This window comes from Spea bombifrons, chromosome 3 (genome assembly GCF_027358695.1).
Source record: "Spea bombifrons isolate aSpeBom1 chromosome 3, aSpeBom1.2.pri, whole genome shotgun sequence".
NCBI classification, from domain to species: domain Eukaryota; kingdom Metazoa; phylum Chordata; class Amphibia; order Anura; family Pelobatidae; genus Spea; species Spea bombifrons.
The window spans coordinates 51,976,332-51,997,144 of NC_071089.1; the positions used below are offsets into that span (position 1 = coordinate 51,976,332).

Here is a 20,813-nt window from a genome sequence, read left to right on the forward strand (position 1 = left end):
ATCAGAGATAAGAAAATAATCCAAAAGAAAGTGATCTAAAGTCGAGTAAATGTTTTAACGCACAATACTATCTTCCCAATGCTTTATTTTGTGTGTGAGTAGAATACAATGTGGAGTTGTACACAAGTCCACCAAACACACAATTCACCACTAGAAATCAGATGCTTTTACGCTCCTCCCTGTTTGTGTTCAAAAGCACACATAGACTTTACTCCATGCTGTGTCAGTAAGTTTGTGATTCTTATAACCCTTTAGGCACAGCTCTTGATTTGTTAGTTTGTTAGTTTGGTGAGAGAAGTTTGTATTCTTCAAAGCATGGATAAAGCGGGCAAGCAAAATCTAACCATTGTTGGAGGGGGTTTGGTAAGTGAACTATAGACTACAAATATGAAATATTTGAAAGATTTAATACTACACTTTTGCTTTTGTTTCTCAAAAATAAGCATTTGTATATAAGGGCTGCTGTTAGTGTAGTTTCTCTTATTCATCACAATCCCGAATTAAATTGTAATATAAAAGGTAGAGAAAACACATTGTATACAGTAGTGTTTTAATGATCTAGTACCTCTCTGCAGTTGTATATGAAAAGGGATTGTACTTTTAGGTACAATGCATTTTATTTGGTGCAGATCAGTGCATCTTCTTTTATGAGAGAATAGTAGAATTCCATTTCCACTGAAAGCAGGCCACATACAAAATGCTTCATGGATAAGTCTTTGGATAAGCCACGTTATGGACACTGCATACCTCTGCATGGCTGGGCATTTAACCCCTTAATGACAAAGCCCGTTCATGTACGGGCTCAAAATGCATTGTTTTCAATGGGTTTAGGGACCGCCCATTGTCCTTAAGGGGTTAACTTTCTGATTGTTGTAATGATTCTGAGGGTTTAGCTCTGAAACTCAGGATTTTCACTTTATTCTCAGGGTCTCAAAATTAACGGATACATTCTGAGAGTCACATAGTTTGATGATAAATCCTTCATATTCTACTGTGAAGTGTTAATATTGGAAAGAGTCTCAGGGTCAGTTATTTAGAATGCTCTCAGGTATGTTTATGTCACCGTGGTTTGCTTGAATATTGTTTCCACATGGAGTCGCACAATATGATTTCATCTCCTACATACAAACAAGCATTTACATGTTTGACCTATGATTTATGGTTTTATGTTGATTTCATGATTAATCAATGAATGCTATACATGAAAAAAAAAAATATTAATATTGTGGTTTTTGTTTTCAGGTTGGTAGTTTAAATGCATGTTTATTTGCTAAGAAAGGCTTTCATGTTGACCTCTATGAAGCAAGAGAAGGTAAAGACCTACCACTTTGTGACATTTTAGTGTTGCATCATGGGCCAATTAAATGCAATGGATATTTTATCATGTACACAACCTCTACAACGACTATTTCAAAGATGGCATTATATCAATCATTTTGATTTCTTCATTTTTTCTTTACTGGTGTTCATAATATTATCTACTTGGCATTTAATTGTATTTGTAGCTTTGCTATATATGGACCTCTAACACCACTGAGCTAATATACAAGTACAAATCCATGCTCATTTTTTCATGTTAGGAGCCCCATTGCTTTGTAATTGATTTACAAGTTTTAGCTATGTGCGATACTGTTTTTTAGAATAAGCATAATTACAGGGATTTGTAACAAACCACTCTTAGTTGAGGGTGCTGTTCTTGAAGTAATATTAACTAAATGTTAAATCCTGGCATTCAGACAACAACCCAAAATGTATTATTATTACTATAATACGCCTTAATTTTTTAAGTTTGGTGAAAGTGGAATAATCCCTAGCCTCACACAAAAAGAATTTTGGTAAAAGTGGCATAGTCCCTAGCCTCACACAAAAAAACCATTTTCTTACATTTCTTAATTTTTTTTTACTATATTAAATAATGAATACATAAATAATTTATAGACTGGTTAATTGACAACATTACTTTACAATAACAAGGAAGTACATTTTTGAATTTATATGACCACATAGTAGTTTGGCCTTTGCTTTTTTTCTTTAAATTTGCTGCTTATTTAAAAAAAAAACCTGTATTGTCAATGTTTTAAAATAGGCATGCTTTGATTGCTAGCTTTACAGTTGTGATATTTTTTGTGTTTTATTTTTCAAATTAGATATTCGAACTGCTAAAATTGTTAGTGGGCGAAGCATCAATTTAGCACTGTCTTACCGAGGACTACAAGCTCTTAAGGCCGTGGATCTTGAAGACAGGGTACATTGAAATTTTCTGTTTATTATAATTTTTTAACCATGTTTCAAATGTGGGATTTAGAGTGGTTGTGGCCTTAGTGGGGCCCTATCATACAGATGTGCATGCGTTATAATAACTTCCGAGCTCCACCTCTCCATCGAAGAGATGACACCAGCCACTTGTGTCTTAGGCAATCCATAAAACAAAAGGTATGTCCAGAGGGTGTTTAGGCAGATAAATGGACAGACAGCCTTTGAAATCCATAGCTCAACAAATAGTCAGTACGAGTATCTGTGTGCATTACATAATAATTATTCTGGGGCTCCTTCTTGTCCCATAATAATGTCATCAAGGATATGGGACAGTTGGCATGTTAACCTCATTAGAATTGAGGTTTCTCCTGTGTGCATTCATGGTACTGAAGTATGACATCATATTTTGTCAATGGTGTGTCTAGGATATGCAGGACGAGGTGAAAAAAGTAGGCTGTATAATATGTGGTTATACACTGATCCTCTATAACTTAACTACCCTTTCAGGCACAAAGCCTCCCTCTTCAATCCTCCCCTTTGACCTTTTTTATTGACTTAGAGACGGGTGAAGGAAATTATCTCAAAGCAAATATAGATCTATTCTTGATATACTACCAGTCCGTAGTGATATTATTGTATACATTGACAAAGACTGCTGTATATTTATATATTGTTTCCAGGTTAAAGCTAAGGGCATTCCTATGGTTGCACGGATGATCCATTCATTATCTGGAAAAAAATCTTCAATTCCATATGGAAAGCACAATCAGGTATTTCCCTTTTTTAACCTTGATAATGGAGAATAGCCTAACAGTCTTGGATTCGGTGATTTTGCATCACACTTTGCACACATTGAATTGCAATATTATGATGCCAAAATGATGTGCCCAAGTAGATGTTATTGTATAAACAGACTGTCAGGACATCTGCCCGTTGTTGGGACTGTCCCAATTAAGCCAGGACGGGTAGCAACTGTATAGATGCTTTAAGGTAATTTTATAAGTAGGTCATTATAGAAACACATTCTTTATGTAGATCTATGAATTTATTTCACATAAATCTGAAATGATACATTGATTGATTGTTGGTATCACTACCATTTAAAAATGTAAACATTTATTTGTTTTGCTGCTGGGATCTTCTTTTGCTGCTCTTTAGCAACTTGATTGCTTCCAATGGGTCGCTTTGGAAGTAGTTTATGGTATTTTTTAATACTTTGCTTATGATAGTTGTCTTATGTTTGTTCATCGAGAATGATGAATCCATCAATATGTCTTAGTATTATAAGTATTAGTATCGAAGTTGAAGAAAATTAAGCAAGGAAATATGTTGATAGCAGGAGATTTTAACTGTGTTGTGGATATTACCAATGATAAAAAAAAAACCTTCAAATAGGCGACCCTTGAAAAAAGGACCAAGTACCAGGCCAACCAATTGGTTAGATTGGTGAATAAGGCAGGTTTAATAGATATATGGTATGCTTTCCACTCACTAGACAAAGATTATACATATTTCTCTAATTATTTGAGAATATATCTACATTTAGGAAATGGGTTAATCATAAGTAAAATTAGAAAAGTGTTAATGTGGAGAAAGCCTGTCACAGGGTAACATGGGACTTTATGGGTAATACTTTGGAGGCATTTTCTGAATAAGTTTATAATGCTATCATGGCCCTTTATTCAGTTCCAACCACCAGAACGATAGAACTGGGGATCCAATCAGACTGGTTTAAAGTCTCTAATGGAACAAGACAAGGCCACCCCTTATTGACCCTTTTATATCTATTTTCTATTGAATCTTTAGTTAATGAGATCAGGGGCAGCCGTTGAAATCCTGCTGGTGAGACAAAAGTAATATAAGCCTCTATATAGTTGACATAATCATTACATTGGTTGACCCCCTTACTAAGTCCTTACTAATTGAATTCCTGCGAGTAATTGAGAAATATAGTATGTTAAAAAATCAGAAATCTCCTGGCTAGGAAGAATAAACATGATAAAATCCTATATTTTTTTAGATAGGGTTACCTATTCAAGACGATACCCTTGAAAGTCCCAAATAGCTGGTTAACAATGTAAAAATATTCATAGGATAATATTAAGATTCATTCAAAGTTCTGATTCCTCTTCTATGGTCAGTTAGCAATAGGTTTAACAAACAGAGGAATGAACGATCACTTATAATGGAGAGTCTCATGGGGTTTTTGGTACAATTTAAAGAAAGGAAATAATATTCTAGGTAAGATCTTTGATTTCCTTTTCTGTAGATATATAAGACTATATCATTGATGACCTATGCCTTAAAGCATGGGACTACAATGGGATTATTCCTCTGGGGTGCATTCGGTTTCAATACTTCGGTCAACTCCAACAGGAATTCTTATCTTTTAATAAACAGTACTATAGCTACGTAAGGGTAAAACCCCTTCTCGATAAACACTTAGTGTTTATCCAGACCAAGGAAATGCATTTATTTTCAGTTATTTAAATTATTTAAATTTTCAGTCATAAATGCGAATTGTCTACAATTCATTAGTAGCTACGAGAACATCCTTAACTTCACTGCTTCTAGGGGATGGGAAATGGATAACTTTCCAATATCTAATTTAGATTGGATTAGGCCCATTCAACGAGTTAATAAGTTCACACACCGTCTAAACCCAGTACAAAGTTGCAAATATATGGTACCTAGTCTCAACAAGAATGGCAAAGATGTACAATGCTGTGGACTAGTAGATAAGGAGTATTTACATATATGGTGGTCCTGTCACAAAACTGGCATAAGGCTAATTAAATCACCTAGCTTGGTTATAAAGACACCATCACCTTTTATTGACTCACTAAAATAACCATTGCCAAGTATTGGAAATCCTCAGAAATTACATTTCTGCTGGTCATAAATAATCAAGTTTTATACCAAAGAAAAATTTAGAGTGGGATACTGCTGCAGGAAAACTATTGTAATAGGGACAGCAAACTGGATTTAAAAAACTGGACCAAAAAATGGAAGGTCTAAGCCTTAAAACTGAATATAAGACTATCTAAAGTTCCAACCAGAGGGGTTTAATGCCTGCATAAGATGATGACGGATGACTTCTTCTTGAACTAGAACAGCAATGCATTCGAACAATTTGTGAACAATATTACCTGTATGTTTTAAATAAAAACATTAAAAAAAAAAAATTTAGTTAAGATCATATAAATGATCACCCAATGAAACATATCATATGTTTATTTTCCATTTTAGTACATTCTATCAGTCGACAGAGCTAATTTAAACAAGGAACTACTAAATGGTAAGTTTTATCTATGTTGTACCTATGTTTTCTTTATTTTTTTTCCTGATATCCTTTAATACTTTTTTCACTGTTGAATTATTTCTTTTAATAAAGAATACGTTTAAAAAAAATGCATGGTCGCAGCAGCTGTTGTCTGTTCGGTAAGTGGGAATATGGGGAGCAGTACTGTGATATTAGCAAAGAAGGCACTTCCTCCTCACAACACATTCAGCCCTCACAAGAGAAAAAGGTGAGAGGCATTTACAAAAATTGTTACCCCAGAAGGCAGGGGGGTGGCAGCCCATGCACAGGTAGCATCACAGCCTTCTGGAGGGCTAAGAAGGCCAAGTAGCTGAGGCACAGAAACTAGAGGCTGTGGAGCTGTGACTCAGGAGAGTGTGACTTGTATGGAAACCTTAGCCCCACAGAGATACCCCAGCGATTACACAATCCTTTGGATACCTGCCCCAGGATTTTTGACAGGCTGGGCCTACAGACATTCTGAAACTACGGCCAGGACTGCTACCCATTCAAGAAGAGCCTGGTAGTCATGTAGACTGCTTGGCAAACCAGCCCCAGATGAAGGCAGACTCCGGCTGATCCCTGTGCACAGACACTATGGCCTTAGCTTCGTGTCCCTGTCTTGCTGGACCGATTCCTTTCTTGCATGCCCATGTTACCAGTTAGTCTGCATCACCACCCTGTTTATTGCGTGAAAAGAGTGTGGGGTGGTGCCGTCTCCCTTGAACATCTGTTCACTACCGCCTTGAAGCCCCCATCTCAACTTCTTTTTGCAGCACTTCACACTTCAACAGACCTTACCAATCGATTGAAAACTCTGACTGTAGTTAAAGGCATTGCTGTACTGAGCCTAGCTGTTTATACTTAATTCTTATTCTCCCTCCTGATTGCCATTTGCTGCTTGGCTTTTGCAGATCGCCTATTATGCCATGATATGTAAGGAGACACTTACCACTTACCACTAAAAGTGTGCATGGACAAGATTGACTTACTTGTTACTTTAAACCTAAATTCCATACACCAAAAAATAAATAAGTGGTAAATTTTAACATAACTGTGAAGTCATTTACGAATACTGCATATAAAAAAATAACTCAGACACATTAGAAATTAGTATGCGATTTGTGATAACGTGATAGGTACATGACATTTTTACATAGTAAATATTTGTATTCCAATATTAATATTACCTTATGTTAAAGTCTGTGTATTGTAACTTTAGGTACACAGACAACCTATTTTTAGTACACCAATGTATTTATAGCATGCAAATGCATAAGTAACGTTCTAATGGTCTTACATGTTTTTCTTGTCACATTCTGGTCAATTGTGCTGAGCTTTTGCAAGCGTTTACCAGATTCCCACTATATAATTTTGTTCGTAACTTTTATCTGCATTTCAGATCTATAAATATAATTTTACAATATTTATTCCTAGCTGCAGAAAAATATTCTAATGTCACGTTGCACTTTGAACAGAAGTTAACCAACTGCAATGTTGATTCTGGAACAATGACGTTTGTTGGGTAAGCAAACTTTTTTTACTTACTTAGGAATTTATTTCCTAATTTATGTTCAATTTAATGACTAACATTTTCAAATATTGAAAGAGCAATGCTATCTGTGCCCTGGTTTATCATTTACAATTGCACTAACTTGAGAGGAGATAACTTGAGATCATAGTGACCAGATACACCAGTCCTCAAAAATATTTTTTTATTTTTAAAAAACTCCACATAAGTGATTATTTATTACAAAAAAAAATATTTGTACAGTCATCCTATAAGCACACCATCCAATGTAGTGTAAGCAGATGCCCACTAATTGACATTTCTGTTTGTATTTGTCGCTGCAAATAACCATGAAAGCCTATTAGGTCTAAAGGTCAATTATCTTTCAAAAGCAAGTTTTTTTGTGCTTTAGATAAAATAAGAAAGGCATTTATTAGGACATTAAATAAATGCAATGGCATTTATTCCCCCTTGGCCCAGCCTGCCCCTGGATAGAAGCCCCGGTGGAAGTGCCAAAATCGGTTCCAGGGATGGCCGGGATAAATGTCTGTAGTGGAGGAACATCAGGGGGGGGGGGGGGGTCGGTTGGTGACTGACTTATACAGCACATTAATGCACCTGGGGGGGGTCTGATATTAAACTGAAACAATGGTGGTCACTCCCTGGTGGCAGATCCTGGCTGTCTCCCGGAGATAATCCCCTCAGCAAGTGATGAGATGATACTGCTGGGGGTAGCCACAGAATTCTTTACAGAGTCAGGGCCCATAGTCAATAGGGGGGAGGGTGGCTGTCAGGCCTTTCCAGTGGCCCCAGTGATGGAGGTTTCCGTCACAGTATGCTATCAATATTCCTCCACAAAATAGATGCCATTGCTGAAAAGAAGATGCATAGTTCGTTTTTATATTTTGGAAGGGAATAAAGAGCCAAACATACCCTCACCCACTACACAATAAACTCACCCACTACACAATAACATTTCCTTAATACTTTGCATTGGTGGACAGCAATTTTCTAAAATTTTACTTTTTATTCTTTTAACTATTTAAAATATATTGTATCTGCCCCATTCCCATTTGCCAGCCTTTCCCTAACCATGCATTGCTTATTGGGTTTATCCACATGAAAGAAACAAAGGGGTTGGAGACCATTACATGGTCCAGCTCCTCCATAACTGTGCTTTTTCCTCTCCCGGCCTAATATCTAGTAGCCAAATATCTGTGTCTATCTTGTTCAAATGAATGCCATCTTTCCAGAAATATCTCACATTATCACACTCCAGGTCTGTATGCGCCACCACAGTCCTACCAAAACTTGCGCTAGTGTTCCACGTGAAACAGCCTCCCATCTAAGACCCCTGAAACCTAAATCTAGTGCACTCCCAACGGCTGATCTTCTTTATTATGGAGCCCTCCATCCACCATCTGGCTGCTTTTGTAGCAGCCCCTATGCGGAAGGACTGTGAAGCAAACCGCTTACCCTGCTGATCTGCCACCCGATGACGTGTCTCGCCTTCTTCCTTTTGCAGGAGAGTGACATCCTCAGTGCAGCTCAATCATGCCGCCCCTCCACTTATTGTTTCTTAAGAGTGATATAGGTTTATGTAAAAAAGGCAAATATTTTATATGGGGGTCTGGGCATTTAGAAATGCTAAATAAGCTACATATTTTAAATTCTTGTTTTTACAAAAAGCTAAACATGTCTGTAAAGAAATAAAGAAATAACGTAATGTGTTGTGGGCCATATTTATAGGAATTTGACTTGATAGCATAATAAAACTGTATTGTTTTATAAACACAAGGCCTTTCATTGCATTCACACTTAAATTTGTGTACATATTTTTCTTCAGGAAAACAGGAGAAGAGATCCATATAAAATCAAAATTAATTGTGGGGTGCGATGGAGCCTTTTCTGTTGTCCGAAAGCAATTCATGAGGCGGCCACGGTTCAATTATAGCCATGTGTATATTCCTCATGGTTATAAGGAATTGACAATTCCACCAAAGAATGGTGAGGTAAGATGCAAATAAAAATTTCCCTCAATTTTTTTTAGACTTTAAAATATAAGAATATTATGGAAATTATTGTAGAATTGCAAAAGTATTAATTCAAAATGCCACAGATAGGAAAAAGTAAAGATGTAGAGGGGAAGTTTATCTATTACTCGACTTTTGAAATTTACATTGGCGTGTACACTGCTGTAATTTCTTCTTCATAAGTGGAAGCATTCAGCACTTATATATATATGATCATTGTTGACCTTATTTGCCAGAAATCCTTGTGGTTGTGGCAGCACCATGGGATTTCTGGGCGTGGCCTACTACATATATATATATATATATATATATATATATATATACCGTATTGGCTCGAATATAGGCCGCACTTTTTCCCCCCACTTTAAGTCTTTAAAGTGGGGGTGCGGCCTATATTCGGGGTCTAGCGCCCGACTGCATGTCCCAGGCGCCGGGCAGGCAGCGGGGTTAGGATACAGATCCCCCGCAGCGGTGCAGCGGTGCAGGGGACCTGTATCCTACTCTCCGATACGCTCAGACAGCCTCCCCTGCCAGCACTTTCCACGGGGGGGGGGGTGCCGGCACGGGAGGTTGTCTAAGCGCATCGTCCGGACGGTCACCGGACGGTGACTGTCCGCACGATGCGTTTTACCTCTGCCCCCAAGACTTACCGGAGCAGACTCCCGAGTGTCTTGCGGGGCCGGCGGGGGACATCTACGCAATACGCGTATACAACTTCTGGGGGGGGGGAGGAGGAGGACAGTGGCAGCATATCTCGGGGGGGGACAGTGGCAGCATATTTCGGGGGGGGGGGAGACAGAGTGGCAGCATGTGTTTTTTTTTTTTGGGTGCTTTTTTAAAGAACAAAAACTTTTTCTTTAAAAAAGCACCAAACTTTTAGGGTGCGGCCTAAATACGGAGGCGGCCTATATCCGAGCCAATACGGTATATATATATATATACACACATATATTACATAACATTACATATTTATATATATAAGTCATATTCTTCTTATTTTCTTTAAGTTTGCAATGGAAAAAAACTATCTGCATATCTGGCCAAGGAACACATTTATGATGATCGCCCTTCCCAATTTGGTATGCAAATTTATTCTTGATTTAAGTTTCTGAAAATATAATTGTTGCTGTGAAAATGTCTATATGTTGTGCAATGCTGGCCAACTTTTTTTTATTAGTCATTATCTTTGTGAAATTATTATCACATGCTTATGCTTCTGTTAATCCAAAAGAATATGTTCAATCCATTTGTGGAACAATAAAGAAAAGGTACTCATTTAATGCTAAACCCGTTGTAGTCAACAGGTTCCTTTGTTAAGAACACAAGAACCAAACAAATGAAACAGAGCGAGAGCAATTGACCTAGTTTGTAGCTAGTGGGCTGTTGTCAGACTTTATGGGGGTCTTTGAAATCCCACATACAGCCACTAGATTGATGCATATTTAAGCAGGATTTACATCCTAACTGACATACCTGGGTAGTTGGATATAGAGCACAAAGTGGGCTAAGTGATACCAGCCTTCCCCTGGAAATAAACCCTATTGTATATACAGTCTAGACAACAGTTGGACAGGGTGGCTATAGGATTTTGGGACCCTAATTGATCTTCGATGCAGCTAATGGTATATCTTAAGTGAAATATGTGTCACACTTGTTCGGATATCTACCCCTTATGGTGTAAGAGGCCTCTTAGAGGCCATAGGTATCTGCTTGATCTGCCTGCTAATTCCCTTTGCTGTTTGGGATGTTCTACTTCATAAATACTTCATAATACTTTAGCCATTCTTTGTTTTTTTCCCCTTTGGCTTATCTTGCTATAACATATACATTAACGAAGTTCCTGTTAAGGGGCTGTCCACCCCGTTTTTTTTCTTTTTATATATAATCATAATAACTTTTTCTGTTTCACCAACATGTTTATAAAAATAAAATGTTTTGTTGCAGCTATACAATGTTTTTTTGTATGTGTTGAGGTGTGTTGCCTTGGCTCAATCATCTAGACAAACACACACACAGCACTGCCCTGTAGTTAGCAATAGAATATCCCAGTCTTAATAACCCAGAAGGACCATTTAACTAATTAAAGTCTGTGGAGAAAGGAACTTCATTAGCACAAGCAGGACTTTGTTAGCATTCCCAGAAAGAATCAACTTATGGTGTTTTAACAAAACATCACATTATTGCAACCGTGAACCCAAAATGTGCATCATCAAAATGCATTGAAAACAAACCCAGTTCTAATTAATCTATAGTACTGTCTGCAACATTTTATTTTAAAAACAAATATTTTCCTAAGACTTTCCTTTTAATCATTTGAAACATACATAATATATGCACCGTGTAAATAGTTCTCATAATTTTCATGTATTTAGGATTCATTGCTTTATGTATTATGGTTGTTTATTTTGATGCATTTTGTCGTGTTGTCTTGCCGTCTATTGTGATATGAGTGATATGAAAATTACCAACTTCACACAAAATCGACGTCAAACGATACCGTTTAATGTATAAATGAGGCTGGTGTAATCATTTGAAAGCAAAAACTCAGTTTATTTAGGTCTTTAGTCCTTCATTAAAACATCAACAAATAAATAATCAGCAGTGATAGAAGGATGGTACACAAATATAAATACAATAGCCAAATGCTTAACGCATTTCGCACACAAAAGCCTCCCAGAAAATGGTGACCAAACACAAATGCATTATATGCAGAAACACCCAATTATAAAAACCTAAAAAAACAAAACAAAATAAAACAATGAAAAAAATAATGTAGAACTTTTTTATTCCCACTAGTGTGTGGATGTCCTCATCAGCAGCCCTAATCATATAGTAATATGCAGTTGTGAAGCATAATGTGTTAAATGGTTATACAATATATGTAAATAATGTATAGGGAATATACATGATGCAAACAGAGATAAAAACAAAGGAATAAAAGTACACTATTTTGTTACGGTATTTATGGTTATAACTTTGGTTGCATAATAAAGGTCATGGTTTCAATTATATTGTCTTTCAAGAGATGCGATTTAAACACCATATACAGTAACTAGGCCAAATACTGAATATAATCAGATTACTGTGTATGAATTCTTGGATGTAAATTTCATTAAACAAAGTATTTTTGTTTTGTTTTCTTTTTATATTTACCTCATATTTAACATGAAATGTTGCATTTTGTCTTTAGTCATGAAAAACCTATTTTACAAATCTCTGTTTGACTACTTCAATTATGATTATTCCAATAGGATAAATCATTCACATGCACACTCTTCATGCCATTTGAAGAGTTTGAAAAGATAACCACGGCAGAACAAGTATTGGATTTCTTCAAGACCTACTTTCCAGATTCAATTGAATTAATTGGAGCGTATGTATATTATCGAACATATTACATTACATTTTATTTATAGAGTCGCAGCAGATTCTGAGGCGCTATTAAAATAGGGATAGAGTGGAAATTGTCAATAATGCTAACACTTGTTAAGACATACTGGTACACAGGGAGAAGAGGGCCCTGATCTTGTGAGATTACACACTATTATCAAATTATGGAGGAATGTGTTAGAAGATTAGGTTTGGGTGATTTTATAGTAGCAAGGGTGATGTGGAGAAGTCATAACGTAGATATCTCAAAGATGTGGAGATCATATGGTTTTCTTTTAGGATGCAGAATGTGGGTATTGAGAGGATAGATTTCATGTATCTTTGAATAGATGAGTCCTTAGTGAGTAAGGCCATTAAAGGGTCCTGTTCCTCCTACTGCTTAATTTATCACTGTTTTCCAACAGGGCAACATTAGAAAATTATTAAGCCTAGTCAAATATTGTTTCTCGCATTTTCTGCTGGCACACTTAATTTTCACATGACACAAAAACAGGTACTATAGGTTGTTGCCATGGAAACTGAAGACACTTCTTAAAAGTCTCTGACACTTCTTAAAAGTCTCTGAGTCTTCTCCTATAATGCCTGAGGAGGTTGGAGAATGCATGTCAAGGAATCAGAGACCATTCCTCCATACAGAATCTCTCCAGATCCTTCAAATATTGAGGTCTGTGCTGGTGGACTCTCCTCTTTAGTTCACGTGACAGGCTTTCTATGGGGTTCAAGTGAGAGGACTGGTAGAACCTTGATTTTATAGTCAGTAAACCATTTTTGTGTTAATTTTGATGGATGTTTTGGATCATTGTCCTGTTGGAAGATCCAACCATGACCCATTTTAAACTTTATGGCAGAGGCAGTCAGGTGTTCACTTAATATATGTTAACATTTGATAGAGTCCATGATCCCATGTATTCTAACAAAATGTCCATGCTCCTAAGACATCAGTTAGTAAGGGAGGAATGTAAGCCAGAATGAAGTGACTTGTGTCTTTGTATTTGGGGCTGTCATTATATACACATTACTCTGAACAGTTCTGGTTTTGGCATGGCCTGATTTTTGCAGCAACTGTCCAGCATTTTTTTTGTGGGCAGCAGGGTGCACTGAACTGCCCAGGGAGGTGAAAAATCAATGAGGTTTGCGCAGCAACAGGTCACAGTTTGCCTCCTTGCAATGCTAGCACCCACTTCTAGGGTTGCCATACTTGCCTCTAGCCACCAAAGGTAAGGGTGGGCCCAGGGTAGAGGACTGCATTGGGGGCGGGTCCCGCCAAAAAACTTGCGGGCGCGGATGGTCTTGCTGGGGTTGCGGGCAGGAGCAGGCAGTCAGGCACTGTACCTGCGGGTCCCGGTAGTCCCGCACAGTCCCGTAAGGCTGCCTTCTTGCTGTTCCCTTACAGTGTCTGCTCTCTTGCTCCGCCCACGAACAAAACAGAGTCACGTGATGTGAAGTCACTTCCCGTGACTCCGCCTTGTTCCTGGGCGGAGCAAGAGAAGAGACGCTGTGAGGGAGCAACTCGAGGGCAGCCTTGTGGGACTGCACAGGAAATCTGCAGTTAAGGTAAGGAGGTGGGCTTGATTGGCCACAAATGTGGCGGGAGCGGGTGGGAGTGGAACACCCACATTGTGGGAGCGGGCGGGATTGGGCAAAAAATCAGCGGGAGCGGGATTAAAAAAGCAGGGCCACTGTCTTTTTACCCAATGTTAAGGACAGTCCAGTTATCATCTGTGAAATAAATGTAATTACAATGCATGCTGTATTTTTGCTATGTTTTTTTAAAGGGATAAATTAAAGGAAGACTTCTTTTTGCTGCCACCACAAGCCTTGATTTCAGTAAAGTGCTCTTCATTTTGTGTAGAAAACAAGTGTGTTCTAATGGGAGATGCAGCCCATGCAGTTGTGCCCTTCTACGGACAAGGAATGAATGCTGTGAGTTGACCTCTTGATATATTTCAATAGAATGTACTGTAGCATCAAACTAATATACATACTATCATGTGTATAGATGTGAACAGATATTTACAAAATACATCAATGTGTATATTTATTTTGTCATAATTCAGAGCTATGTCAAATTATGAGAAACTTGCAGCTCATGAACAACCTCTGGGACTAAAAATAGACCCAGTTAGGCCTATGCTTGACATGTGTCCCATATGGCAAATTTTGACCTGGGCCAAAGAATGTTTGTCCACAAAATTTTTTTCCAGGGTTAGGGCAGAAGACCTCCATGGGTGAGGCATAGCCAGGTTGAGGTGGAGCCTGGGTGAGACTAATATTGGTGGTAGCACCAAAATAATATGGAGCGTTGGCACTTTAATTACTAGACTGTTTAATGATTCTGAATATTTCTTAGAGTGAGGCAAGGGCCTTCTCTTGCCCCCCTGCAGACACCAATGGCACAAAGTCGCATTTGCAGCACAATGTATAGGTAATTGTTTTAAGTGTAATGCAACAATACTTACAATACTTAGATTTCCAGTAAACTGCATTGTGTTTAACCCATGAGGATCAGCGTTGTATCATGACTGTTACAAATGCTTCATCTCCTGACATATGAACAGTTTCCAGCAGAAGTACCATATCTGTACTGGTTCAGAAGCAACATTTTTTTGAAATATATTATTATATATAGGATACATTATTTGTATTCCCAAACAAGATATTAATGAAGTTGGAACTGTAAGCTATATGGTGCATGACTTGACATGTGCATGACTTCACTACCAAACATCAGTTCACCACTGTATATAATAAATAGTAACAAAAACCCCTATATAATTTGTAGAGCTATATTAACTATGAAAAGGCAGGTAATATAAGTAGTAAATAGAAATAAATGGAAATAGAAAATTATTTACTATTATTGTATATTTTAACTATATATAGACCAAAAATAACTAATAACAAGTCTTTGGGAAATATTACCAGTAATGTAGTACACATTCTTTTCAATTAAATTTCATTTTTTTCTCATTGGCTTCATATAACTTCAGGCTAGTTTAAGACCCTGAATTGCATCTGTATTTTGCAGGGATTTGAAGACTGTCTCCTGTTTTCTGAATTAATGGAGCAATACAACAACAACTTTGGTAAGTATTTTTAATATGTTATTTGTGAAAAACATAATTTTTACCCATTATATGATGTATAGTTAATATTACTACATTGACTTTTATTTACATCTGTAAATTTGTGCTTCTTGGTTTACCTTGGATAAGTAAGAAAGTCAGACTTTCTATTTCTATATTGTTTGGGGATATAGATATACTCTATATAAAGCATAGTATGCATACAAATGGTGCAGCTAACATTCAGTATACAATACATCCTTTCTACAATAAGAGCCCATCTTATAACCTTAATCACAACCAATCATAACAAACAAAAAAAAGGTTCCTACGCACATATTGTAAAAGGTGCATTACAAGTCATAAGAGGGTTTATATATTATTTTATGTTTTTGTAAGGTTTTGTAATGTAACCGCCTCCCTCTTTTTGGTTAACATGTTAAAATCAATAGCGGTATCAAGTCCTGTTTCTACGAAAAAGACATAAGGGAGTAAGTGGGCAGAATTAGCAAATGACAAAAACATAAAAAAACAAGCCCAAAAGTACTTGTCACACTTCCCACCTTCTGACCTTAGTGTGACTTCACGTGCACTCGGCAGGGCAGGAGCAAAATACTCTGCCGATCTCATAGTAAATGAATGGTGCGGGTCTGGTGAGTGACCCGAAATGGACATGTGAGTCATGATCAGGCCCCCATAGTGCATCAAGTGTACTAAAATGTTTTTAATGTGGGAACCCCATGATATAGGTTTATTAACTTTTAAGAACTTTAGCATGTGGGTTTTGGGAAAGTTACAGTACAGCTTAAAGCCAGTGTCCCTATGACTTGTCTGTTCAATAATACCATTTCATAGTTCATAGAACTATGTACGGTTGTAAGAAGTTGCCTTTTGCATCTGTCATTTAATAACCTTTAAGTGGTGCCGTAGGGGAGATGGGTGTAGAATCTAGGAAAACATATATGAAGTAAATTTAATATATAAAATATTTTTTTTGTAGATATTTGCCTTCCTGAGTTTTCTAGACTAAGAGTGCCGGATGCTCATGCCATTTCAGACTTGGCCATGTACAATTACAAGGAGGTAGGCAAGGGAATGTGTTTTAGTCAGTGTTGTTTTAATTAATTACTTTGAGTATATTAACACGTTGCATATCTAAACAGATGCGAGCCCATGTTAATTCGAAGTGGTTCATATTCCGAAAATATGTTGATAATATTCTCAACACCATAATGCCTTCAACTTTTATTCCGTTGTACTCAATGGTAAGTAGATTAAAATGTGTATACTTCTTTTTTGTAAAGGCTGTCACAGGGGAAGGTGGCTAAGTATAAAGTTGCTTATTCTTGTCCGGTTACAAGGGAGATCTCTGCTTTCCCTAACTGGACATTTACACAGCCTCTATAGCGTGCAGTACCTAGCGCATACTACTGAGAGCTACGCTGGGATATGATGTCATAGCCAACGCTATGTTGGATGTACAGCAGCTGAGGGAAGCCGTCCTAGGTCAGGCATAGGGCAGCATTAAAAAAAAATCTCAGAGTGGGGACTATCTATATCGATGAGGACACAGTTTCTCAGAAATAATATCCTCAACAACCTGCATGACTGTTGGACAGCTACCATGCCTCTCAGAAAGCACTGGTTTCAGAGTAACATAGTACAAAGTAAGTACAACAGTATACTATCTTCTTAGTTGTATGCCTTAGATAGCGCCTTATGGACTGAGCTAGCTCCCTAATAAGATAACAAGTCTTATTTTGTTGCTTATGTAAGGTTATTTTAATGCAGAAATTCAAGAGCCTCTGTTTTTTGGCTGCTATCATTAGTAGACTGTAACCTAATCACTGTGCACTTAAAACTAGATGCTTGTTAGATGCACTTTTTTTCTTATTATTTTAATAGGTAACATTCAGTAGAATAAGATATCATGAAGTTATAAAGCGTTGGAAGTGGCAAAGTAAGGTAAGAAGTAATGAAACATTATAGGAATATGAAAAAAAAAATAAAAAAATGGAGATGACAATTCATAGTTTGTTCTGCTGCTTTCTGTTTTCATTTGAATACTATAGATGTCCAATTCTTTGAGACCGCTGCACAGGGGCATAACTAGAAATTAAAGTTCCCCAGTGCAAAAATTGCCCCAGGGCCCACCAAACATCATCAAGCCACATGTCCCACAGTGCCACCTTTTCCCACAAACAGCTTGTGAGTGCCACCTTTGCCCCAAGCAGCTTACGAGTGCCATCCTAACCCTCACTCTGTCTGTGCTTTCTTTGCCCCTTGCAACATACACTGTGGCACACATACGTAGACACACTTACACAAATGTACACATCAAATGCTTACACATACACTGAATCATACTCACTAACACACAGTGCACACTCATTCTAACACACATGCTGCCTCTCACACTATATATACACATTTATGCTCACACACAAAACACATACACATCCATGCTAACACAAACACTTACACACCCATGTTAACACTTACATACTCATGCTGACACATACTCCATCTCACATCATTTGCACATACATGCTCATACACAAACTTACACATTCATGCTCTTCATAGAGATTCATGTTAACACACACTTATACATAGACATTCATGCTCATATACACTTTTACATAAACATTCATGCTCACATGCACATTAATGCTCATATACAAACATAAATACTCCCTCGCTCCCACACCCCCTTACTTCCCCTGCAGCTTTCGGTGTTAGCATGGGGTCACGTGAAGTTGGAAGAGCCATTTCTGAACAACAGCGGTCACCCCCTAGAGAGATGGGCTCCATTGCCACTGCAACTGAATAGTAATCTCTATTAAATACAAAAACCCTTCTGCATTTATAAGTGTGAATATGCATTTGCTTACGTACTGTTAGAAATAAGAATATAAACTCTCTTTCAAATGTATGCAATAGCTTTAAAAAGGACGTGGTAAATTCATAGGGAGCCTGATTTCTGTATGATTCAGTGCCTGTGCTGGGCAAATCCCTGTGAGCCATTTTTTCCCCTGCCATTTTATATTTACTGCTGATATGTCCTTTCTCAGTTCCTGATATAAACCGATGAATTTTGTGCTGTTTTAAAATGCGTTCTATGTTCATGCTTTTTATTTTCCCTATTCAGGTCATAAACATAGGACTCATCATTGTTGGCACAACCATATCAGTAAGCAGTGCATACATGGTTATAAAGTACCTACCTGCAAGAATAAACAAAGAAACCTTAAGTCAACTGACAGGTCATCTCAAAGGAATCAATTTGCCATCATTGCTCAAACTGAATTTCATGGCCCCTACAGCCACCGTTACAAGTGCCTCCTGAACCATGGACAATTAAGTAGCCTATTTCAGGACTTTTCATGTAACAAAAACTCAGTGGATCATATAAATATCACGTCTTGTATAAACTTCAAATTATACTCTTTTTAGTCAATTTTTGTGAAAGATGTCACAAACCACTGTTTATGCTTCTTGTGTAACGCCACAAATAAATCTCTGCAATGACTGAAATGACATGTTTAAGTATGTATTTATTTGTAATGCACATCAAGCAAAGTAATATAATCTGAAAAAAATAGCAGAGTTTAGACACTCTAGCCATCATATGAACGTTAATACAAACAATAGCTGAATGGTTCCTTTAATGATTAATTCCCTCTTGCAAATGCATACAGGGATTTTTCCAACCCGAGCTAAACACATCTGCTGGTTACCTTTTGAGGCCACCCTAGGCCCGACCTAAGGCAGCACCCCCAGTTCCCGCTTCCACCATGGTCCATGTCCAAGATACAACAAAAGTTAGAGAGAGATGATGTCTTATCCCAGGGTGCTTCATCTTGTACCACAGACCATACATGCAAGATGTTTAACAATGGTTTTAATGACAAATCCCACATTTTCTCCCGGGTAAGCCACCAAACACGAGTAGAGAAACAGCTACCACGCTATCCTATATTATAGGAGCAGTCTGGTTGAATGTTGTGCAGTTTTACTAATTCCAGGGACTGCTGAAACTGTGGAGATCTTGAAGCTTAGCTCTTCCAGTATGTGTTTTGCATCCTACATTGCAAATCGTGACAGGGTCAGTGGCTATTAAGCTGACCCTACAGTTTAAAAGCATACTGTAAAAGCTTACATTAGCATCATAACTAATAATGAAATACAACATCAAATACAAAAAACCCACAAAGCTTAGACGAGGGATTCCTGAAGGAAAGAAAAATGAATGTGCCAGATTCCCATGTTTTTGGAGCCAAGTACCACCTTCAGTTTTGACTATTCTGTTAAATATCCCCTAGAATTTTTCAATTTAAATGGATTAAAAAAACAAAACAAAAACTACCAACAATTTTTGGAAAAAATGGTTTTACTACAATAACGTTTGTTTTGTAAACCAGTCATAAGTATAGCCGTTCCTTGTTGAGTCAGGTCACATTTTACATCAGATATATTTAGGTCTAACCGACTAGTGAAGAAATCAGACACATGATCAAGTGTTTTCAATTTTATTTTAAGAAACATTTTTGTACTGAAAGTATGTAAAATCATTACATTATTTTAGTTGCCTAACTATATACAAGGAGCAGTTAAAGCAGCCGTAAAAACATAAATTAAAATGCTTAAAATCCTACAGGAAGTAGCATCAGCTCTCTGAAAACCCACCTTTCCCAAGAAGCGTACAATCTTTTTTCCCAATACTCAGCCAGCATCTTAATCAAGCCATCATCAAACAACCTCTACAGATCATCCTGACTCGATCAACTCTTTCCTATCCAAGCAGTCCTCTCCTTTTGTTTCACTTCCCCCTCAACCACTGACTAGATTGTAAGCTTGAAGAAACAAATGGAGAGGCTACCATTCCATATAATTTCAAATAATAAATGTAAGCGAAGCTGGGTGCTGCAGCACCAAAAGGACCTGGTCCAGGTTCCAAATTGTGACGTGAAAACAAATAGTTGCACCAGCAAATCACACAATGATATCCATGAACGTATTAAGTTAATTTATTACACGTCCGTGGACAATAAAATCAAGGAGGGCAACAGAACAAAAACACGAACAAAAAGGCTAACCCCCTTGATGCATTTTGCACAAACTGTGCTTAGTCAAACAGCCAGTAGATTGTAAGCTTACATGATCACTGCTCACTTTTTTAAAGACTCTAATTGTAACAGTGATATGGAATCTCCCGGCTCTTAATGACTAAATGTAATGTAAAATGTCAATTAAGC

At 37.4% G+C, this 20,813-nt stretch overlaps 1 protein-coding gene across 1 annotated transcript; it reads left to right on the forward strand.

The window, feature by feature from the left end:
- Window positions 1–226: 226 nt before the first annotated feature.
- Window positions 227–19,092, forward strand: KMO (kynurenine 3-monooxygenase). Its single transcript, XM_053458739.1, has 15 exons — window positions 227–363; window positions 1,243–1,312; window positions 2,148–2,245; window positions 2,937–3,026; window positions 5,506–5,554; window positions 6,995–7,082; window positions 8,914–9,079; window positions 10,108–10,179; window positions 12,352–12,473; window positions 14,266–14,413; window positions 15,519–15,576; window positions 16,556–16,638; window positions 16,719–16,820; window positions 17,461–17,520; window positions 18,707–19,092. The coding sequence occupies exons 1-15, from the start codon at window positions 316–318 to the stop codon at window positions 18,902–18,904; spliced, it is 1,452 nt and encodes a 483-aa protein (XP_053314714.1). The 5' UTR covers window positions 227–315; the 3' UTR covers window positions 18,905–19,092.
- Window positions 19,093–20,813: the final 1,721 nt, after the last annotated feature.

Coding starts and splice junctions, on each gene's coding strand:
- KMO (XM_053458739.1), top strand. CDS start 316: ATGGATAAAGCGGGCAAGCAAAATCTAACCATTGTTGGAGGGGGTTTG. Junction 3,027..5,505: donor CATATGGAAAGCACAATCAG/GTATTTCCCTTT, acceptor TTTCCATTTTAG/TACATTCTATCAGTCGACAG. Junction 12,474..14,265: donor TCAATTGAATTAATTGGAGC/GTATGTATATTA, acceptor GTTTTTTTAAAG/GGATAAATTAAAGGAAGACT.